A 24,487-nucleotide genomic window follows, 5' to 3' on the forward strand; every position below is an offset into this window, starting at 1 on the left:
CCCCAACAAATTATCTGCTAATTTAAATTATACTTTAATTAAGCCATCTACAACAGGCTTTTAGATCGCTTTCGTTCCATTTAACTCTTTTTTTTTTGTAACAACGTCTGATTGCCGAACTAAGCCTGAAGGTTTTTTTCTATTTGACCTGTACGTGCTCGTGCCTAGCTAGAATCAGGAAGTAATCAATTAATAAGTTTAGATTTCGGCTATTATATAGTTATTCCAGCAAATGCCAGAACTTTCTCCACAGTGGGTTTTCAATGTAAAAAGTACAATGTAACGCAACAGCCCGCTCAATTGGGCGTAATGTTTTATTCCTCGGATCCATGAAAAAGATCACTGTTTCAGCACTCAAAGGAACGACACTTAACTTTGGTAATCTCAAGAACACCTTCGACTCCGCATTCCAAATGGTATTAGGGAGTTTAAGGAAACCACGACGACGCCGGACGACAACGAGAACGCCACCAAACAAAACGAAAAGGTTTGATGAGTAGAACAATGACTGTGCAAGTGCGTTATAAATCTTTGCACATTTCTTTGCTGTCCTCTGCACTACAAAAACGTGAAATTAATGTCTACGTTCTGCGTAGTCCGAGGAACGCGACGACAACGGCTAATTTTTTTGTATTTCTGTTTGGAACCGAACGCTTTCGTTGCATAATTAGCCTTAGCATGTTTTTAGAGCCATTGGCGGTCTGAAGAGATCTAGACAACTGCGAATTTTACTGGTAACAAGAAATCGAGGCAAATCACTGACTCGGTTACAGACAACTCATTTCTTGAAATGAAAACGTTTAAATCAGAACCTATTTCAATTTCAAATACAATGTCCGCATTCCTCAGGAACAAAAAACGAAGAAATTTGAGCAAATATCAGAATGCCTTTGTTTGTCTTCCTAGCTACGTCATTTAGGGTCTTTTAAAGGAATGTTCAGTTGTGTAAATTAATTTTTCAAGTGTAAAGAGGAAGAAATTATTGGGGAGCGATATCTTAAAATCTTATTACGAATTACGTAACCTTATGACCCGAATTTGCGAACAGTCTTTATGAAAAAGGTAGCTGGCCTTTTTTGTATTTATCCCTCACAAAACAAATGGAAAACAAATCACTACTCCAATACTTTAACATAATAGAGACCTCGACAAGGAGAATTGTTAGAAAAAGAAAAAAAAAAAAGTTAACAGGCCTCTTGCCTGGCTTGAATCGTGATTCAAACTTGGCAGTCGCTGTAACTCAGCCATAATAAGACTCGAGTTATTCCAATATTCCTTGTAGGATTACGTCACTGGTAAATTGTGTCTCGCCGACAACAGAAGTGCAGGTTAGCACTGGGAAGACGTACAGCATTCTATATTCGCCTGTACGCACTGAGTCAAGGTTAAGTGTTCGCGATCATACCATATGTTTACAAAAGAAGAAAAAGAAGTCGGTCGACGTTTCACAAAAACCGGTGCACTGGCTTAGCTGGCCTCGAAACCTAAAATTAAAAAGAAAACACCTCTTGCAAGCTTCTCAGGGACATTTAATGGAATCTCATTTTCCGAAGGAATTCAAGTAAGAAGAACAAAAGTTGCACAAAATGTTTTCGTTTCTGCGATAAGACGTCAAAGACTCGAGTTAGTGACTCAAGACAGTAAAAATCTTCTTTCTCTTTATTCACTTCATAACATTAATTTACCCACCAATCTATATGGCTAATATAAATTACACTTTAAGCTATCTGCAACTGGCTTTTAGATCGCTTTCGTTCATCTCACTCTTTTTGGTGACAACGTCTAATTTTCGGACTGAGCCTAAACGTTCTTTGTGTTTTACCAGTTGACCCTGAAATGTTCTTAAGATGTTTTTAAGTTCCTTGTTACATACACGTGGCAACGAATCAACTCCGCACGTGCACGTGCCTAGCTAGGATCAGGATGTTATCAAAACAGATACAACGAAAGATGTGTGAAGTAATCGCTTATGTTTGAACAGTCTCTCTAAAACTAAAAGCATTCGGCTACTGGACCGCATAGACTCGCATTTTACCAAAGTGCAAATTGTTCTGTATAAGTCAGTTATCAAAACAAACTTCCTCTAGTGACTCGCAGAAGCGCAACTGCCTTCGAACACCGTCATTTCACGGACTTTGGTGAAAACAGCGAAGAACGTTTATTAATAACAGTTACTTGCATGACAACCCTGTACTTCTCTGTACAAAAATAAATCATTTCTAAAAGCAATGCAGTAAACTTGCAAGAGAGGAAAAACGTTTGAAAACCTACCTTAATTTGATGCCACGTTTCGTGACATTGAGTTCAAAATCAAGGAAGTGGGAAAGTTCTATTTCTGCAATGTACTTTTTCACGCAATTTTCGCTCAGTTATCCTATTTAGTTCTCTTACGGCCAAAGATTTCTCGTCCAGTTTTCAATGACGATTATCATCACGAGCTAATCATTGAAGCTTCGAAACTCGCAACTGCAGATAGCTCTGTTGAGGTGCAACGAGGACGGATGTTAATCTTGTTTTTCATGATGATGATAATGATGATGATAAAGCACCGTTACCTGAACTACCCTGCGGCAGCTGTTCTGGACTTTGCATCGAACGACAAATCACTACTTCAATATTTTAATATATTAATGTAGGCCGTTGCAAGGAGAATTGTTAGAGAAAAATCGCATTAACCAGCCTCTTGCCTGACTTGAATTGTGATTCAAACTTGGCAGTCACCTGTAATTCAACCATGATAAGACTCTAGTTATTCCAATATTCCTTGTAGGATTACGTAACTGGTAAATTGTGTCTCGCCAACGATTTTGCAAGTCGAACGCAACAGAAGTGCAGGTTAGTACTTGGAAATTACACAGCAGTCTTTTCCACATTCACCTGTGCGCACTGAATCAATGTAAAATGTTTGCGATCTTGATACCATAATTTGACCATAAGTTTAAAAAAGAAGAAAAAGAAGTCGGTCGACTTTTCACAAAGCGTAGTCGCTTAGCTGTTCCCGGAACTTGTTCACAACATTATTTTATCCCCCCAATCTACCTGCTAATTTAAATTACACTTTAATTAAGCTATCTGCAACAGGCTTTTCGATCGCTTTTTTGTAACAACGTCTAATTTTCGAACTAAGCCTGAAAATTCTTAATGTTTTCCTATTTAACATGTACTTGCTCGTCCCTAGGTAGAATCAGGAAGTAATCATTAAAAAGTTTAGATTTCGGCTATTATATAGTTACTCCAGCAAATGCCAGAACTTTCTCGACAGTGGTTTATCAATGCAAAAAGTACAATGTAATGCAACAGCCCGCTCAATTGGGCGTAATGTTTTATTCCTCGGATCCATAAAAGAGATTACTGTTTCAGCACTCAATGAAATGGAACGACACTTAATTTTGGTAATATCAACAACACTTTCGAATCCGCATTCCAAATGGTATTAGGGACCTTAAGTGAACCAGGACGACGCCAGCCGGCAACGAGAACGCCACCAAACAAAACGAAAAGGTTTAATGAGTAGAACAATGGCTGTGCACGTGCGCTATAAATCTTTGTACATTTCGTTGCTGTCCTCTGCACAACAACAACGTGAAATGACCAAGTTCTGCTTAGTCTGAGGAACGCGAACGACAACAGCTAATTTTGTGTATTGCTATTTGCAACTGAACGCTTTCGTTGCGTATTTAGCCTTAGCATGTTTTTAGAGCCACTGGCGTTCTGAACAGATCTAGACAATTGCGAATTTCACTGATAAAATATAAATTCATTGTTGACTGGGTGTCGTCTTCGGCGTCGCCGTTGTGGTTGCTTAAGCGCTCTTTTAAAATTATATTTGTTGACACGATCGACAAGAAACGATGAAGTTGGAAAAGTGGGTTAATTATGTAGCATTTACATGAATAGTATATAAATAAACGAAGAAGTAACCGTCACCATGGATGGCCGAAATAAGAAGAAATGGAGACAAATCACTGACTCGGTTACAGACAACTCATCCCTTGAAATGAGAACATTTACATCAGAAGCATACATCAGAAGCAAACGTCCGCATTCCGCCGAAGAGACAACGAAGAAATTTAAGCAAACATCAGAATGCCTTTGTTTGTCTTCCTAGCTACGTCATTTAGGGTCTTTTAAAGGGATGTTCAGTTGTGTAAATTAATTTTTCACGTGTGGAAGAAATTGTTGGGGAGCGATATCTTAAAATCTCATTACGAATTACGTAACCTTATGACCCGAATTTGTGAACAGTCTTTATGAAAAAGGTAGCTGGCCTTTTTTGTATTTCTCCCTCACAAACCAAATCGAAAACAAATCACTACTTCAATATTTTAACATAGTAGAGACCTCGGCAATCGTGATTCAAACTTGCAGCCGCCTGTAACTCAGCCATAATAAGACTCGAGTTATTCCAATATTCCTTGTAGGATTACGTCACTGGCTTATATTTATATATATTACACTTTAAGCTATCTGCAACTGGCTTTTAGATCGCTTTCGTTCATCTCACTCTTTTTGGTGACAACGTCTAATTTTCGGACTGAGCCTAAACGTTCTTTGTGTTTTACCAGTTGACCCTGAAATGTTCTTAAGATGTTTTTAAGTTCCTTGTTACATACACGTGGCAACGAATCAACTCCGCACGTGCACGTACCTAGCTAGGATCAGGATGTTATCAAAACAGATGCAACGGAAGATGTGTATACTAATCGCTTAAGTTCGAACTAAAAGCATTCGGCTACTGGACCGCATAGACTCACATTTTACCAAAGTGCATAGTGTTCTTCATAAGAGTTATCAAAACAAACTTCCCCTAGTGACTCTCAGAAGCACAGCTGCCTTCGAACACCGACATTTCACGGACTTTGGTGAACAAAGCCAAGAACGTTTATTAATAACTAGTTGCTTGTATGCCCTGTATTTCTCTGTAAAGGAAACAAATCTCTAAAAGCAATGCAGTAGACTTGCACGAGAGGAAAACGTTTGAAAACCTGCTTTAATTTGATGCCACGTTTCGTGACATTGAGTTCAAAATGACGGAAGTGGGAAAGTTCTATCTCTGCAATGTACTTTTTCACGCACTTTTCGCTCAGTTATTCTATTCCATCACAAGCTAATCATTGAAGCTTCGATACTCGTGACTGCATATAGCTCTGTTGAGGAGCAACGAGGGACGATGATGATTACCATCACAAGCTGACCGTTGAAGCTTCGTTACTTGCGATTGCATATAGCTCTACTGAGCTGCAACGAGGACGGATGTTAATCTTGTTTTTTTCATGATGATGACGTTTTCACGTATAAAGTGGAAGAAATTATTGGGGAGCGATATCTTAAAACCGTATTACAAACCGAAAATTTTAACAGAGATGATAGTAAAACAGTATTTAATCATTGGTTATTACATGTAATAAGTTTGAGAGGACTGGGTGTAAAAACGAATGCAAAAACAGCATTCAAAACATAACACCTGCGCGCGCAACGCCATAAATGATTACCCTATGGAGCCACCTTAACTTAGCGCTAATTCCGACGTGCAATGCCTCAAGCCTGGTTTTCACTAGCGACGCAAGAACAAGCGCAAGCAAAAGCACAAACAATAATTCTTCTTCCACCGCGAAGACGGTCTTGACGCAGGCATAAGGACAAGCGCAAGCACAAGGATCAAAATTGTTCCTTTTTCTTGTGATTGCGCTTTTGCTTGCGTTCCGCTGTAACAAGTGAAAACGAAATACCGCTCAGGCAGGCAGACCTTATTACCCGAAAGAATTTACACAATGCCCGAAAGCGTGAGTGTTGTTCAAACGCACTCAAATCGGATTGAAAACAACGACGTTCACAATTCTCACGTAATCTCTGTAATCATTCCAAAAATAGTTATTTTGAAACCTCACATACTCTATGACCTCGATCGACAGCCTAGTGAAAATCAAAAACTTAGAAAAGAAACGTTAATTCTTCCTCGTACGAAAAGTTCAAGAAAACTTTACAACGGCTTTTTGTGGAGCCATTCAAAACGGCTTTTTTCAGAGTAACAACAAAGACAAAAGTCTTGGCCTTCGTTTGCTTTGATTCTTTTGTCATTGTTTTGTTGATGGAAAGAATATCCATCCATCATCATTCGACCTTAACTCCGTTTTGGCAATTAAGAAAGTAGCCTACAAACCTGATCTTGACAACGTTTTGAAATGTTTTTTCCTGAGTATTTTTGCCCGAATCATCAGCGTTTTGCTCAAAAAATTACAAAAAAATCTGGAACTGGGAGGGGGGGGGGGGGGTTGCTGCCCCCTCCCCGGCCCGTACGCCTATGCTTTTGTTATGGGATTTTCTGAGAATACTATGTTCCTTCTCGACTGCACTGATCCCTCAACGAAGCTCTGGCTCACTTAGATGGAGGAATACTTTCCCTAAAGAGATCCACTTTTGTGATCATATTGCCGCCAATTGCAACAGATTTAAACCAATTCAGAAGTCAATTTACTCCGTCCTAGAATAACCACTTCTTCAACTTCCTTTCCGCCGTACTGACTTTCTTCAGAAAAGAAAAGAAAATTAGTTGTTTAGGTCGTTTCCGTCACGGAAGAGGAAGAGGCATTCGCAAAATCGGCTTTCGTTATGTTCAGTATACAATCGAACAATCTAATAGCCCGCGACAATCAGTTTATTCAACTTGGATGTACTGATATACGATGTACGTTTACATTTGTTCATAGCGAAAATACAGATTGAATTGTTTGAATTTCACCATGAAGCAGTTTAGGAATACTTTATCGCCGGTGAAGATCAGTTGAGCGTTATTTGGCAAACGTGACGTTTTATATCGTTCCTGCACCATACAGTGGCGAAACTCAAACAAAATTAATGAATTTAACAAGACACGCAGTGAAATTGTTTCCCTAAACGGCGTTTATGTTCTATTTAGCTACGCAACGCCTTCTGAAATTTAAAGAAATCGATTGACTTACCCAAATAAGCGGAGGCCATCTTCTCACTCGTAAAATACGTTCGTTGAAGCTTCAACATCCTTGCAATTACAGTAGAAAACATATAGAATGATGTGTAGATCAGAAATATTGGTAAATATAGTTGTTTTCCGCGTGTTTTCTTGGATGGAGCTTATGGAACTACTTCAACCTTGTGTATGTTGCGTGACATGACCAGCTTTGCGTTTCCCGATCGCTGGTCAAGAGGGGCGCGGGCTCTGAGTACGGAGGTGTTAAATATGTTCGACCCCTTGGTCAGTTATCAAAGTCCCGAAATCATTTTATCTAACAAGGATGCTTTTATTAAAAACTTTACTCTTCTAAGCGTCATAAAACAAAACAAGTTGTAACCCTATTGAGATGATCAATTTTACAAAGATACAGAAAATTTCAACAGATGCTAAACACACAGTCAATCTGAACAAATCAATATAAGCTGATATCATAACTTGATCATTGCGTAATTTACAAATGGGTTAAGCGTTTTTTTTGGTCCCAAGGGCCTCAGTTTCTAATTAATGTTAGAAATTCTAACTCTTATTCACATTTCATTTCATGTCTGTTTCGAGAACCTGGTAATATGCCAAGACAATAATGTTTCTCGGAACGAACAAATTGAGTTTTCTCTTTCAAATAATTGATAGGAAAAGCCGAGGGAAGCATCGATATCATAAGGAGGTGAAAAATTAAGCTATTCTCCCAACCCGAGGGACCAGGCACTAAATGCTCTCAAAATAACCAATTTTGAATTCAGCGTTATCAAAAACTAAAACTAAAAAAGCAGTATTATGCCAATGTGTAAGACTACATAAAACTTCAGGGAAAACGTTCAACAAGCAAGAACCACAGACAGAAAAAAAGCACTAGAAAAGTTAAAGAGTCTTTAACCAAAGAAAATGTGGCCTTTGTCAGTGGCGGATCTAGACCTTGAGCTAAGGGGGGGGGGGAGGGAGGGGGGTGCTGTCCCCGCCGGCTTTTCTTCCTTCCTTCTTTTTTCTTGGGGGGGGGGGCTTCCCCTAGATTCACCACTGCTTGCGAACGTTTACACTATTTCATAGCTCTCCTTAGAGAGCTTCAAAACGCCTAAAAAATAAAGCTCATTTGAAAATCATGATAAATTCTACAGTTGAAAAGCATAAACGTTACGCAACAAAGAGAGTTGTCTAAGAAACTTATCTAGCGAAACATGAGCTAAAAACTTATAGAATTGAAGTAAAACAATCAATTCTGATCAATAATCTTAGAGAGCGTCTTCATAGCAACAAAATTATTCCTAAATGAAAATGATAAAAACAACGGCCTAAATACTAGACAACTTCTTGCACTAAATGATCAAATGTCAGAGAAATAGTGGAATAGTATACTTTTTAATCTGACAACGAGAACTTACAAATCACGAACGTTTGCTGCAAATAAATTTACATATACTTGGGTAAAAGGCTACTAGCTAAACTGTTGCAGCAAAAGGTTAAATGTTTCAGAAGCAATGGCTAAAATGGCTCCGTTTCTGCTGTTCCTAACAAGGACCACCAAAGTTGTGACTAATCAAGATTGCCGTCAACAAATTTATCACAATCGTGTAAAAACTCACTAGATAGCTCTTAGGTGAGCCAATGGTAAAAGTTAGAAGAGAAATTTGGAAAAATGGCTCGATTTTTATTTAAACAAGGAGGACCTTCAAGTTGCAAATGACGTAGCCTTTTAAAACTAAAGTTGTTGTGTCATGAGTGTGTATGCCGCTACAGTTCTAACTAGTCAACAATGTCACTCCAAATACAGCTTCTATCATGTTAAAGAACGCTTTTAGATCGGAATAATCAGTGAATTCCAAGTTGTAAACTCGTCGACCTGTTATGACGGACGCAACTTGTCCCAGGTTCCCACTTTGATGAGCTCCGACTCTTCGCTTGCGCCAGGCATACTTCTGGGCACTGGAGACGAGTCGCCCTGGCTGCACCATGCGGAGGCCTGAAAGAAAGGTTTTTAGTGACAAATTTACTTTAAGGTGTAACTTATCAATATAAAAATAGTTTTAAGGATGCACTGTTCGAGTACAGCACATACACAAAGAAGACGTAATTACCAGGTGTTTTGTACAAGACAATGCACAATGTGGTGGAATCATTAATTTTGTTCGAATTTTGCTTTGAAAGGGATAATAAAAAACCGGGTCCCTTCTTGTATACATGGCCTGATCAATTCGAAATTTCCAAAACGTTCGTTCGGATTTTCTTAGCTCTTGGTAATATGCGCCGTTTTTTACTCTTGAAATACAGTTCATAGGACAAAAGCTAAGGGGAAAAAACATTCTAAATTATTCGAAATTTTGCGAATTCTGCAGGCAACAAAATCACATCAAATTCAACAAACCATGCAAACCTAGGCGAAGATAATAACTTAATTAACTCATGAGTTTTGTTACCTTTCAGGTCAATTATTTTTTTGGTTTTCTCGTTCTCGTCCGTTCCTCCTTCCTCGATTCTTGACCTCAACTCAAGTTTGTGAGCATCCTCGGTGAAAAATATTTCTCCAAAGTGTGGCCATTTGTTTCCTAAAAAGGAAGATGGTTAGAAAACGTTAGAAATAACCCAAGACCAAAGATGCAAACTGTCGGGTCAACTGAAAGTCATAGGAAATATTTCCTCAATAGACCATTTTACAGTTGTCTGCTAGGTGACCTGGCCTTTAAATAACAGCGAGGCTGGAGGTGACCTTGCTTTGATACAGACCTCTACTTTTGTCAGGTAAATCCACCTAGTTAGCATTAAAACAACTTGATTTACACAACAAAAGCAGTGAGGTCTGTGTCAAAACAAAGTCACCTCCAGCTTCGCTGCCATTCAAAGGCCAGGTCATTGAGCAGACAACTGTAAAATGGTCTATTCAAGGAATCAGTTAAAAACTGACAGCATTTAAAGAGAGAAAGCATTTACGTCATCTCCAGTCTTCTTCGCAGTTTGGGTCGTAATCCAAAGAGCATTGCATGGCGGCTCAAATTATGGTGGGAAAGTACGCTATACGTTTCAACAAACTGGTGAAAACATTTAAAAGAATACGATTTACAGGCGTGGACAAGCGTGGACTTAAGCGTTTTAAATGTGTCCATATTGCAATCCATCTTTTTAGCGCTCGTCACACTCTAGAGGTTTTTGTTATTTGCCGAGCGCTGTCCTACAAGATCATTCTGCTACTGCTCTACTTCCTTCGCCAGAGAATAAACATTCAGCGCGTCTTTAAACCATTCTCTAATAACGACGTAACGATACTCGGAAGTGAAATAAAAGCTATCAGCCGACTTTTCATCATTGAAACGCTGTCAGAGCAAATTACCTTTCTTTGAGTGGAGAAATACTTTTACTCCGCTGCAAAGTTTTTCCACGGCTCGTCTTTGACGGAATGTTCTTGAGGGTCTGGGGAATTCCGGGAACAACAAGCGGTAGTTGAATGCAAGGGCTGTCGCTAGGATACTACCTGTTACGTGAGCATTGGGTAACTCACTCAATGAGTAATGGTCACCAGGACAAACGAGCACCGTTGTACCTCCATCGACCAACTGGCCCCATACTTCCTCGACACTGTCCGATGAGCGAAGCGTGGGCGAGAAGCGGGCGTTTTGGCTTTTGAGAAAGGTGAGGGGACCGCGATAACGAACCTAATAATAGAAAAAGAGTCAAGAAAAGAGCTATTATGTCAAAGTTTAATAATTTTACTCTACTCGTGTTGCAGTCAACGCATCGAGTACCGTTTTCCCCAAAATTGCAATAGGTTCCAAAGGACCTTCGTTATACAAGAGTCCGTTATATGGATTGGTTTTGTAATTTCCATTTAATTAAAGCGCCTATACCTGAGGGGGCTGCCATTCTTGATGTGTCCTATTGGCAATACGTTGGTTCCTCAGAAGAGCCTCTCTGAGGGCCCTCAAATTGTACGTGGCGATGCCTTTCTCCAAGCTCCTCTTCTGTAGTTCCTCTATGATCCAGTCTTGAGTGTGCGCCTCTTTCAACTGTTTATATTCGTCTGCATCCATCTTCAAGGAATCTACTGCAAGCTTTTTCAGAAAGTTTTCAAACTGAAGCTGAAAACACGAAGAAATGAATAACTTTATGTGAATCCCTCCGTCACAATAAAAGTAACATAGTACTACTGTCGATGATGGGGCTGACCCGCCCTTTAGCTGTGGTGTTTCAAATTATGGACAAACTCATCAGCGCGTTACATGTCTGGAGATTTTGTTAATGGTAAAGGGGCCCATCCGCACTCGGTGAATTTCGTCTGTTTTGCAGTTTAGAGGTGCAGACAGTGATTGTACCTGCACCATGTTTTGTTAACCTTTAACAATCTTCCAAAGCGGCGTCGTGTTACCTCAGAGCAAGACAAGTTCTTGTCAAAGGTCAACACCGAATTTTAAAGAGAAAAACAGTTAAGATGTTTCTCCGCCAACAGAGAGTCAAATTTTGTGGTTAGAAAATTAGTCGTTAATTTTTAAGGCCCCGTCCACACTATACGTCGGAGAAATTCGAAAGCGCAGCCTTATTTCAACGGTTAGGCCTACCGTCCACACTAAACCGTCACAAAAACGGCTTTGAGTTTTGGTGTTGCCGGAGAACATTTTGAAAATGGAGCTTTGTTGCCTTTTCAGAGTGAAAAAGGCCGTTTTCAAATTTCTTCGGCGCAGTGTGAACGGGGCTTAAGTGTAGACGCGTTGATCAAAGTGAAAATTTGATGGGGACAATTGTGGTCAGCATAGTGCGTATGGGCCACCAAGATAACCGCTATGTCACAATTGAGATAAGTGTCCATGCTATGACCACCTCTCACGAACCTGAATATGTCGATGTGGCGAATTAGCATTCTCCTGCATGGAAGCCAGCCTAGTGCTGACAGTCTGTGAACGGGAATACCACGGAAATGTGTCAACCATGGCTACAAATTCTACCCTCTGGTTCTGCTCTGTCAACAAAGACGCCATTTCGTACGCAAGAAGCCCTCCGTAGGAATATCCGCCAAGAAAGTACGGTCCATGGCGCTGCTCCTCACTGATCAGTTGAACGTAATGTGCAGCAAGTTCACGTACTCCACCCCAGTCCTCACTCACCACTGTTGGGTCAGTAAAGCCCAGTGCATAGAAGGATACCAATTCCTAGAGAGAAGAAAGAGAACATGTCAATTACGCAGTAATCACTATTTTAGCTTGTAAGATAACGGTTTAAACCTTTGGAAGACAAATAAGAAAGAAACATAAAAAAAAAAAATTTATACAGAATGGAGTCAGCGTTGCTGGCTAAAAGTGAATAAAAGTGAAAGGGACTGTATCAACCTCAACTTTGAAGAACCATGTGACTTTAGACAGATTCTCCCAGCTATAAGTATATGAAAAGTATAGAGATCGATGAGGAGAATTTGTCACTAGCAACGGGGTCTAGAGCTCTTGGAAATGTTTTTTCCACGGACTGATATTTACCTGGCCTTGAAATCCCGTAGAAATTGGCACCAAATTCAACGCATAGCGGTGTGATGGATGTACACAGAAGAACTTGATAGCTGCGCCAGCAGGAGTGTGCAGCGGTACAACTTGTACTTGACTGTCTGACGTACTGGGTGACGAAGATGTGTCCGCCATTGATTGTGCCTGAGCAGGTCCATCGTTTCGGTTCTCGGTACTCTGAGTTTGATTACTCGATGCTTGTCCGATAAGTTTGGCTGTGATATCTCTTCCTAGTTTTAGTGGAGTGGTATCAGGCTGCATGAAGTAGAAAGTCTGAAAAAAGTAAAAGATTAATTACTGGTTTCAATTCGGAAATGTGTAAAACAATTTTATACACTGACTACAGCACTACAACTCAGTATCTGTTACCAAGAAATGTCACGTACATGCTAATGATAACCAAGAGAGATGAATATGGGAACTGAATTTCACTGAAACTTAACTTTAGAGGAATCAATCTTTAGTAAAATGATGAATGAAGCCAAAAAATGGACACTTTAAGGGGAGGTAGATCTTAGTCATCCTTTGAATTCAAATGTGATTAAGCAACCCACCTCAAAGGAAACCTGCAAATTGGCTTCAAGTTGCATTTTAATGGTCAAAGCCGCGGTTGAGTCGATACCGTAGCTGTACAAGCTCTTGTTGAGATCAGTCTCAGAGCGCGAGGACATTCCTGTCCATTCTCTCACGCACAAAGTAATGTACTCCTTGACAAGCTCGCTTTTCCTTTCTGGGTTCTTCTCCATCATAATTCTTTGCACCAGAGACTCTGAGGAAGTCTGGGTCTCAGAAGTGCTAATTTCAGCAGTGATTATCGAGAGTCGAGACGTCTTCCTCAGCCCGGTGTTACTTTTTATGAATCGAGGCCAATCCACACCACAAAGACCGATTTGGAAGCGGCTCGGTTCTTCAGTTAACACTTTGATCATGTGTTGGACTCCTGCAATAATAGTTAGCAGTAATACTCAAAGTGTGATGGTTGACTCCATGAATTTAAATTGACGACTACGCCGTTTTTTAATGGACTCTCGAGCCTTCGAAAAAACGATCTTGTGAGAATGTTAGGCACATAGTAACCTATGAGTTTTAATTTACTAATAGCTTTACAGCTTACCCTCTCTGGCATCAATAAAGCCCAGTCCTGCTATGGTCAGCAGTTTAGCTACAGCACTTTCCCTTTCCATTACGCCAGCTCCACTGATTGGTCCCCAGTTAATCGAAAGTCCAGGAAGACCGAGCACGTCTCGTCGGTACTGGGCAAGAGAATCTTGAAAAGCGTTGCAGCCTGAGTATGACGATTGTCCCATGTTACCAAATATTGAAGCCATGGACGAAAACATGACGAAGAAATCAAGATCCATTTCCAAGCTCATTTGGTGCAGCAAGAAGGAACCTAACAATGAATTGAATGATTGGATTTAGCTCTTAGGCCACTAATTTTATAACCGGAGCTTAAGAGAGGATTTTCACTGGGAATGGCGAACTTATTGTAACATTCTCATAACATGTTAAAGTTCTTGAGAAGCTCGTTGGGAATATCACAGCGAAAGCGTGCAACGAAAGAATAAAGTGACAAATATGGGAGCTCACTGGCATTGGAGCGCTTATTTTACAGACCAGATTCAGAGTATGCCTTAATTCAATAACAGCAGCTTATTGCAAGAAGGGCGCTAAATGGTTTCTTGGTACCGTTGTTTCGGATAATAATAGATACGCGCGAATAGGCATATTACCTTTTATTTTAGGACCCATGACATCTGTGAAGCTCTCAAATGTCCACTCTTTGACAAACTCATCTCTTAAGACCATGGCAGAGTGTACGATACCAGCAACACTTGGAAGAGGTCGAAGCTGCTCTTTAAAGGAGGACATTTGTTCGTCGCTGGAGATGTCAGTCTATGAGAGACAAAAATATGAAATTTACTTATGAGTACTTTTAAGATTTTTGACATGCTTTTCTTCGTCAAAAACTTTCTTTAAGGTCTCGTACCTACCAAAGCTTTTAGCTATGGAAACGACATACCTGGAACGTATAGATCTTTGCGCCTGTCCTTTCTTCTATCTCTCGTATTTCTCGACTTTTGCCATCTGAGGGCTTTGATCGACTAATAAGCCCTATTGACGTTGCACCATTCTCTGCCATCCAGCAGGCCACTTCAAATCCAAAACCTCGAAGCCCTCCTGCTACCAAGTATGTTCTGTCCTTTTTCAAGCCACATTCATCTAGGCCACATGGAAGGACAGGAATCTTGTTAAGGTCACTCTCTTTTTCAGGCGGTGGAAACGAGTGAATTAGATACGAAATGCTTGAGGTTCCCTTCGTTTGGTGGTTTGGAGATGTAAGTTTGTCAATGGACTCGTTGGCAGCCTGTATTGACGTTGCCAAGTCTGAGGACACCAGCTGTATTCCTAGAAGCTTTTCCAGGACTTCTTTGCCTTCCAACAATGTCAGACTTTCTAAACTGAGCTTCTCAAAAGCCAGAGGTGACCGGAGAATGTCTGTTATGTCCTCTCTCTCATATCTCACATTTGCATTTGCGGGAATAACAACGTCACCTTCAAACTCGGAACTCAAGATGACAACTCGTCCTCCTGGTTTAAGACACCGATTACTTTTTTGGAGGACATTCGGAGGAGGTGAGTAAAAAAATACGACGGCATCAAAACTGTGTAGAGAATTATCCTTCAGACCATAGGAACTCTGACGCACAACTCTTTCCGCACCCAACTCAAGGAGAAGAGCTTTCGCGGACGTTTGGCAAGTGTCGGAGATGGTGCAAAATACTCTGTGTCCTAGTGTTCTTGCAAGGACAACTGCTGCTGGCCCAGGGCCACGATTGGCTTCATGTATCAGTAATTTCAGGCTTTCGTGTTTTCCTGATTCAACTCTTTGAAGAGCATGAGAAGCTATAGCTAGGCACGCAGGGATGTAAGCTGCTTGTTCCTCCGTCACGCTGGTTGGTTTTACAAAAACGTTGTTGGTTTGGATGGAAAGAGAGGGAGAGACCCGTCCAGAAGCGATGACACCACACACCTCATCTCCAATCTGTAGCTGAGTGTTTTCGCTGTTTTCTGGTAGACCAGTCACCTTTCCAACGACGAAGACACATCCTCTTGGTCTGGATACATCTATCAGTGATTGAGAGGGTGTCCAGCAATATAGCAGGTCTATCTTGAGCTCAGAATCGGATGTCTTTGAATGACTGTTTTCGCGCAGGCAGAGTGTTCTTGATGATGGAATAGATGATAAGTACATGGACCTCTTCTTCTTCAGTTCACTTCTAATTGCTTTTGGTTGCTCTGGGGAAATTGTTGTTCTCACTACACGATTTATGAAACGTTTGCCATCCCGAAAGGCCACTTCTTCTTCAATGCTGTCGCCCAGAATCTCATCAATCAAGGACCCGGCTTCACGTATATCTCTTTTGTTGTTCAGGTCAACAGCTGTTACCCTGAAATTGAATTCTTCGAGGTTTGCTGTTCGTCGAAGACCCCAGACTGTAGAAGCCCACGGGATTGTATCAGTCCTAGGAGACTTGTCACAGGCGTCTAACAGCTGTGTACGTTCGGTGATGAGGAACAGTCGAGTATCGAACCACTCCTTCTCAATCACCAGCTTAAGCAAGAAGACAGAGCTGCTTAAGGCGAGACGTTGGGCTTGATCAATCACATCGAAGCTATTCGGTAGGAGAGTCGTTTCTACCGGCCACATGTTGATGACCTTTAGGTTGGATGAATGGCTAGGTGGTACATTGGAAAAAGCTGCGCTGATTGCTTCTTCTGCCTTGGAGTTGAAGCATCCGGCATTTGGCGGCTCAACTGTGATGACATTGACTTGAGCTTCCTGAAGTCTTGTGACTAACAAATCGGAGAAATCGGTGGATTCTCTCAGCACTAGGCAAGTCACGTTTGGTGAGGCTTTGCTCTGTTCGTGTAACTCATCCTCCATCCACTGAATTTCATAGCCAAGGCCATCAAGGAGAAATCGTCGTGGTGTGCTAGTCAATTCTGTGATGCGAAACTCACTCATGGTAAGTAAGACATTTCCGGACGGACTCATGAGGGAAACATCAAATTTTCCAAACTCAGTCGCATCCGCCGTGACGTGGCAGTACAGCTGTTTGGTACAGGGCATGTTGCACAGAGAAATTCTCTTGAAACCCACTGGCACAACGGAGGTGTCTTCAGTTTCTGAGTTCCCAAGTGGAACAAAGCAAGATTGAAGACAGGTGTCTAAAATGGAAGGATGGATCACATAATCAGCAGCTTCTTTTTGAATGACCGGCGATCCACTGATGTCAACTAAGCAAAGTCCCTCGTTATCACCCCGCCATATTTGCTTGATGATCCAGAAATTAGGCCCATAGTTGAAGCCATACCTCTCCGTTATTTCTTTGAAATGTTCCATCGGCATAGTCGTCATATTTGTGATGAGTTCCTTTACGGCTGGTCCAACGTCATTGGAAGCTGCGAGAAAACAAAAAAGAAACAATTGAACGTTTACCTTCCATATTATGGATTGTTGACCAAGCTTGGTAGATAATCAATATTAGTACAATTTCCAGAGGTGAATATAAGAATTGGACATTCTGATTCGTCGAAAAACTCGGCTTATGACGCTTTATAGTGAATATAACATTTCCGAGCTTGGTTACTAAGCTCACCACCTTTGGTATCTTGGCAAGTAAACATGGCGGACAGCTGCTGACTGAAATTTCTTATTTACTGGAAAGACATCACTCCAAGACCAGGATATTTGATCGCCAGTAGGCATAGGCTACTTATTTTTAGACGATGATGACAACTGTAAATGAAGTCAACAACAATAAAACAAGGGTACCGGCTGGATTTAATTTTCGTAATGTTTCGCTTGTTCGTTTCCCTGTCGAACCCGATGTCTAAATTAATTCACAATCAATGTACACCTTAGCTTATTATTAAAACTACGGCTGCATACGTGTAAGGAAACGAGCAACTGCGTCTGTACTTTTATGTTTTGGTCCGTTATTTTGTAGTTCTTGATATTCACCTCTGAAAATTATACTAAAACAATTATTCGCCGAAGGTGAAGTGAAGATTGGTGAATATTCACCAATTTTCACTGCGCCTAGGCGAATAATTGTTAAACACTAATGGCGGGTTATTGGTCACAGGACAGAATTTGGTAGACCTTACCCGTTGGCAGAGCCAACCATGAAAAACTAGCTAGCTATTTCTAGGAAGCTTTGAGAATATCTCGGAGAGTAAAATATTGCAAAGAATTTATAAACGAATGAAGGCGTGAAGAAAATAACACAACAACAACAAAGCCTCTAAGGGGTAAACTACCTTCTTCCTCAAAGTGCTCTTGCTTGTGTAATAGATCCACGGAGATTTTACCGCTACTCAGGTTAATTTCGGACCGGTCGCCCTGAACGCTTGTTATGTAGAACTGAGCTTCGTCAATTCTGTTGCTCTTCAGGAGACGTAGTCGTAGGGAACGAACCTAAAGTGCAAAAACAAAAAGAAAGAAGTTATTTGCTCTAAGTGCTTTTATCAAACTCTCTTTTTGTTTAGTAAAATGAGTTTTGTTTACCTGTGTTTCTGGCAGTGTGAGAAGACTTGAAAGCTTCACATCACTTAGTTCCAAGCCAGCGACGTCTACGAACTTGTCCATGACCATTGCAAAGGCCATTTCTAGGTAAGCAGATCCGGGCATCACAGTACCTCCTTGAATAAGGGCGTGATCCTTCAGAGTTGGAAAGCGGTGTAGGTCAATCTCGGTCTCCCAGCAATGCAGGCCTGATTTCAGGTCAGTCATCTTCACCTGTCCTAGAAATGGATGTGTTTGCTTGATGGTTTGCTCAGCTCCAATAGGCGAGATTATGGTTTCGGGTGGATGTTCCCTATACCAAAAGCTCTTCTCCATCCATGGATAGCTGAGCGAACGGACAAACTTAGCCGATGGATTTGGCTGTACGCAAGCCCAGTCTATGGGAAATCCCATTGTATACAATTTACATACTGTATTTTGAAGAAAACTCTTGTGCTGGTCTTGCACAGGTACCCTTTTGCGCGGGAGAGTTGCCACGACAACTGGCATTTCTTGATTTTTCAGATTGTTTTGAAGAGCAATCTGTTTGACGTAGTGGGCTAAAATAGGCTGCGTACTTATCTCAATAATCTGCTTGTAACCATCTTTCAGCAGATGCTTTACAGCTGGATTAAATTGGACTGGACAACGAATATTTCGCCACCAGTAGACGCCGTCAAACCGCTGACCCGAGATAACCTCACCCTCGACTGTAGAATACATAGGTATTTTCGCCAGTTGAGGGTTAACATTGATGTGCTTCATAGCTGCTTGAAAAAGCTTCTTAATGGGTTCCATGTGTGTGCTGTGAAATGCGCGTTTTGTTCCTAAAACTCGCCAGAAAGTGTCTCTTGCGTGAATCGCTAGATGTTGACCCAGTGCCTCGATTGATTGGGCTTCTCCAGACACTGTCACGCTCCTCGCGTCATTAACTGCGGCGACGTCAAGCGTGGCACTTAACTTAAGTTTTAGCAGTAATGTCCTGGCGTTTTCTTCAGACAAACCTAGAGCGGCCATACCGCCATTATTGGGGCATTTCTCTTGAAGAGTGGCGCGAGCCAGCACCAGTTGAACGGCTTCCCTAACCGTTATGATTCCAGCAACACAGGCAGCTGCAAACTCTCCAAGACTGTGACCGATGACGGCGGAAGGATGGATTTTCCAGGACATCAGCAACTGTGCAGTCGCGTATTGGATAGCAAAAGTGGCCGGCTGAGCGAAGAAATTCTCCGAAATCCTTGAAACGTCTTCTGGTGCAATTAACTCGTCCATGAGCGACCATGCCACACCCAGATCTTTAAGTAGGTTGGTCACCGTCAAAACAGCTTCTCTAAAAACAGCTTCACACTCAATTAACTGTCTTCCCATGGCATACCACTGAGATCCCTGGCCACCAAACATGAAGACAAGTTTTCCACCATTGGAGGTCACTTCTGCGTATGAAACTAACTTATCCCATCCCATGGAGTCATCAGAGTAGTCTGCAAGAGACTTGGATGCTTCCGCAGTGGATCCAAAGGCAAGTGCTAAGCGGTGTGGAAGTTGGCTGCGGCGTTCGTTTAAAGAGTAGCATAAGTTTTCCACAAAAGTCTTATCCATAGCTTCGATGTTAATTCTAATCCATTCGGAGTAGAGTCCTGCCATCTTCTGTAGAGCTTCTTTTGAACGCGCTGACAGGGTGAGAATATTGTTTGCACGTTCAGTGATTTCTTCCTCTAAACCTTGTTTGGGTGTAACTTCACGAAGCAGCAGGTGTACATTTGAACCACCAAAACCAAAGGCGTTTACGGCTGCTATTCGTGGTTTTCCTCTTGTTTCTAGCCAGGGCTCACTGGTTTGTTGTACAACAAGCTCTTTTTCTTCCAGCTTTAGTTTAGGATTAAGCACGCGTATGTTTACGGTTGGTACATATTTCTTCTTTTTGATCATCAGAGCGACTTTGATAAGCCCAGCAAGACCTGAGGTTGATTCGGTGTGATTAAGGTTCGACTTGACCGAACCGACTCTTAGCTTTCGTGTGGGCTTTCCACGCCCTCTGGTGTAGGTCTCAGCTATCGAATTCGCTTCTACCACATCTCCAATTGCCGTACCAGTGCCATGCGCTTCGAAATAATCCACGTCTTCCGGATTCACTCCCGACTGTTCTAGAACCCTTCTGGATAGTTCAGCTTGCATCTTTGCACTCGGTGCCGTGATTGGTACGGCATTTTGTCCATCGCTGTTCATCCCACAGGCAATTATCTCGCAATATTGGTCATCTTTGTCACTCAAAGCTGCATTTGATAGCTTTAAAATTACCGCTGCAAAACCTTCTCCGCGTCCATAGCCATCACCAGATGCATTAAAACTTTTACAACGTCCATCTGGCGCCAGGAGCCCGGCTAAGCTGGATACCATCTGCATAGCCGGATTAAGGACAATGTTAGGTGCGCAAACGATGGCTATCTCGCAATCTTCATTATGCAGGTTATCACAGGCTAGTTTAAGCGCGGTTAGGGATGACGAGCATGCTGTATCAACGGCCAGGCTTGGCCCCGTTAGGTTAAGACAGAACGACACTCTGTTGGCGAGAATAGCCATTGAGCCTCCTGTAGAGGAAAACTGGTCGATATTGCTGTAATTTGACTTGTCGGTCACAAGTGCTCCATAATCCAGATTCATCACGCCCACAAATACCCCTGTTCTACACTTTTGAAGATCTTCAAGTCGCATTCCAGCATCTTCAATGGCCTCATACACCACCTGCAACAAAATTCGCTGCTGGGGATCCATGCCACGGGCTTCTTGATTGGAAATGCCGAAAAACCGGTGGTCAAAATGCGTTATTTCTTCCAAGTAGGATCCATTCACTGCAGAAAGGCGTCCACTTACAAAGCGTCTTGGATTATATAGCTCATGGAACGTTTTATGTTGTTCAGTTCTGTTGTTGGGGAATGGACCATTTGCACACTTCCCATGTTCAAGGAAGTACCAAAACTGATCCTTGCTGCTAGCACCAGGAAATCTGCAGCTGATGCCAACGATGGAAATTCCGGGGCGTTTGGGCTTAAGCTGTTGTAAGTTCCCATCTCGTACTTGTAACGACAGCCCGTCGTGTTGTTCCTTGAAGGTTGGTCCTACATCTACGTCACTTTGAGAATCAAAACTGTGCTTGACCTCGAGGAAAAATACGATTATCGGCGGGAAAATGACGAGAGCGTGCGTCATTCCTAGAACAAGCACAAGTGGGACAAGTTGATGAAAAATTCCTGCTAGACTTGGATAAATGAGCCCTAGTGAGACTGACCCAGATATAGTTATTAACGCTGCAGTTATCACAGACCATCCAACAGAGATTAGGGCCTCACTCATGCGAGCTCGTATTTTTTGCTTTGCCGAGAATACAAATGAATGGGCAACCTGAATACTAAAATTCAGGGACACGATAATCGCCACAAAGAGGGAGAGAAAGGTAATATGATTCAGATGAATTTTCCACGCTTCCATTATAGCTGCTGCCTCTAACACGAGAAAATCAAATGTCATAGCTAGAAAGATGCTCATCCCGAAACTTGTGCTTGAGAACAGAGAGAATATAAACACCACTGCTGTGGCAGTTACGAAGACTGCGAAGACTGCTTCCCGCTCCAACAGATAGAGGTCATCAAGATCGAAAAATTTATCAGAGACTGGAACAGCTTCCAGGGAAGACTGTTCGAGCAAGTCTTTTCTCAGTTTCTGTAATGATCCCCTGTCTTCTCGAAATTGGTTCTGTAGTTCCATCTTCAGATGAATTCGAGATGCCAGAATAATACGTCGAGAATTCGTATCTTTAAAGCGCAAGTCTTGTCGAAACGGGCCGTTGTGGGATTGATTAAGAAAACGCTCTAAACACTGATAGAAAGCTGAGTTCAAGCAGGTCTTGTTTTGGTTTTGCTTCCAGTGTTGAAAGGCTAATATCCAGCAGAACGATTTTCCTTCGCTGTAGGAAGCCTTTTCCAGTTTTGTACACATGTTTGTTATTCCATTTTGTACGTGCTCCTGTGAATAGTCAAGTTTCTCAGAGAAAACAATACTTGTATCAGTTTCTTTGCCAAAAAAGTTTTGTTGTGCGTCACTAAACTGCCTAAACTTTTCACTTTGGTAAAGCGACTCGCTCGTACTCGTTCTCTCATCTGTTTCCAAGGCAGACAACACACATAAAACGATGATGCCGACGAGGACAAGAAATGCTAGAATTCTTCCACCAAGTGACGTCATTATCCATGTAAGGCTTTTTAGAGCGCGTTTCAGTTTAACTTTTCGGCATTCCACAAGTCCTTGGTCGAAGCTTCCAAAGTCAGTTGTTGATGATTTTCTTCTACAGGATCGTAGACAAGGATTGTCCAGTTTCTTCAGCCTTCTTTCAAAATACATCAACAGTATGACTGTTACTATAAAGGATGCTGCCGAATTAACTGCATATGTGACGAGTGTCGCTAAGAAAAATTCTGAAATCACGTCAAACGAAGATTTGATGGCAATTCCAGAAAGAATTGTTCCATATACGGCCGACAACACAGCGAGGAATCCTGCTTTCGCAACACAGCTACTGACACGATGTTCAAGTGATGGCACCTTCTTCTGCCGTTCCCATTCCACCAGGAGGAGTACTACGTCTGAGGTTGCTTTTCCCAAAAGCAAAAAGGGAATAAACAGTGTAGTTGGGAAAAGGGATGTGTTTGTCATTGAGATGATACCCGCAGAACAGGTCATGGGAAACAGTATAGATGAGACCATCAGTAAGACTGTCGTGAGGCTGCTGAGATTATCAGAGGAAAAGTGCAAGACAATGAAGACAACAACAGCCATTGCCAAAGGTGAAAAATAAAGAGGCCAAAGCTTTGGCTTCAAGACGTCTTCTAAAGCATCATTTGCTGTTTTGCCTGTCTTGAAGGAGAGTTCTGCACACTCCAGGCGACGACCCAATGACGAAAGGAGACTTTCAAAAGAGGTTTCAAAGTTAAGAACTGCTTGGGTTTCTTCAGTGTTGGTCTTTTTAATGAAGTAACTAACTCGAAGAGCGTCCGCTCGAGCAGTCGGTGGATCTGCGTCATGTTGAACTTGAAAATTACCCAACATTTGCCTGAAGGAGGAGTTGAAGGTTTGTCCAGTGGATAAAACGAGTGTCGAGTTCGTCAACTCGCGAACGAGAATGGAGGAAAGGTTTTTCAAATCTTCAAATTGAGTACCAGCTAATTCGAGAGGACTGCTGATGATACAGCCACGTTTGGATGGTTTTTGTTGGGTGTTTGGAAGTAATTGGCGGGAGCATATTTCACTATAACCACTGATGTTTACTATGGTCTGGTGGACAAGAAGCGCTTCTTTCAAGCAATCTTCACTGAGAATATTCTGGCCACGTTTAGGTACAATGATGATCTGTTCTTGGCGTGCTTCAAGAAGAGGAAAGAATTGTGCTGCATGATGCAAGTCTTTCCTGGATTGGCTGTCAGTTGCGGTGAAACGTTCAACGGCAGGACGCCCCACATGCAGGCGAATAAATCCCAGGCAGCTTGCTGTAACAACTATAAGCGATACCACAAATACAGCCAATGATTTTCGAGCAATAAACAGTCCCAGTTTCTCAAACGCTTTCTGATAAGCAGCAAGGATGGCATAAGACAAGGCGCCTCGTCCACAACTGATGGCACCACATCCAAAGCGACGCTTTTTATGGGTCGTGTGACACTCGTAAGACCTAGACGCGAGAATGCGATTTTGTTAAGCGATTGGGATTTTTCAGAGAAATAGTATCGTGGTATAGCTAACATGAACCACGAACGCAATGAATAGATCAACCTTGTACATATTCTTTACAAAATAAAGTGGTTCTCTTTACCTGGAAGCAGTCTCGTAGATTTGGCAGACATGCGCTGCAAACACTATTATAAAATACTTGATAAAAACCCCACAGTAGAAACAACTGGCGTCAAAGCCTGGAAAGTCAACTCTGCCGATACTTATACAGAATGGAAAAACCAATTTTCTTTTATATATCAATCAACAAGAGACAACAAGTTAAGACAGTTCTCTTTTAGATTATTGCATAGAATTATAGTAACCAAAAAAGAACTGCTCAAATTTCGATTAACCGATGACGCAACCTGTACCTTTTGCCCTAGCTCAGACTCAATAGAGCATACTTTTCTAGATTGCTCTGAGATAAAATCATTCTATTCTGAAGCGTTAGTGTGGTTTAACCGCGTAAACGATACTGAAATTAATCTTTCTAACGAGCAAATTACCTTCAATGAAATACCTGACTTTCATCAAATATCCGAATACCCAAGACGCAGACTACACTTATTTATTATTCTTTTGAATTAATATGTCCACAGTTGTAAGTTTCTTAAGAAAAAACCGATCTAGGAAGAATTCCAAACTAAAATGTTGATGCAATGGCAAATAGAGAAATGTGCTCTTTACTAATTC

The 24,487-nt window shown here is 41.6% G+C and overlaps 1 protein-coding gene across 1 annotated transcript in view; it reads right to left on the reverse strand.

Moving 5' to 3' along the window:
• Nucleotides 1-5: 5 nt before the first annotated feature.
• Nucleotides 6-24,487, reverse strand: part of LOC145480755 (phthioceranic/hydroxyphthioceranic acid synthase-like) — a 32,116-nt gene continuing 7,634 nt past the window's right edge. The window contains exons 2-13 of the mRNA XM_081459076.1: nucleotides 18,038-23,753; nucleotides 17,791-17,947; nucleotides 14,486-16,929; nucleotides 14,196-14,358; nucleotides 13,577-13,855; nucleotides 13,017-13,402; nucleotides 12,439-12,735; nucleotides 11,800-12,117; nucleotides 10,822-11,052; nucleotides 10,308-10,629; nucleotides 9,400-9,528; nucleotides 6-8,945 (exon numbers count right to left, since the gene is read on the reverse strand). Coding sequence (XP_081315202.1) covers nucleotides 8,725-8,945; nucleotides 9,400-9,528; nucleotides 10,308-10,629; nucleotides 10,822-11,052; nucleotides 11,800-12,117; nucleotides 12,439-12,735; nucleotides 13,017-13,402; nucleotides 13,577-13,855; nucleotides 14,196-14,358; nucleotides 14,486-16,929; nucleotides 17,791-17,947; nucleotides 18,038-23,753 — 10,663 coding nt within the window. The 3' untranslated portion in view covers nucleotides 6-8,724. The remainder of the gene's footprint in view (nucleotides 8,946-9,399; nucleotides 9,529-10,307; nucleotides 10,630-10,821; nucleotides 11,053-11,799; nucleotides 12,118-12,438; nucleotides 12,736-13,016; nucleotides 13,403-13,576; nucleotides 13,856-14,195; nucleotides 14,359-14,485; nucleotides 16,930-17,790; nucleotides 17,948-18,037; nucleotides 23,754-24,487) is intronic.

The sequence above is a fragment of the Orbicella franksi genome, chromosome 3 (genome assembly GCF_964199315.1).
Source record: "Orbicella franksi chromosome 3, jaOrbFran1.1, whole genome shotgun sequence".
NCBI lineage: Eukaryota > Metazoa > Cnidaria > Anthozoa > Scleractinia > Merulinidae > Orbicella > Orbicella franksi.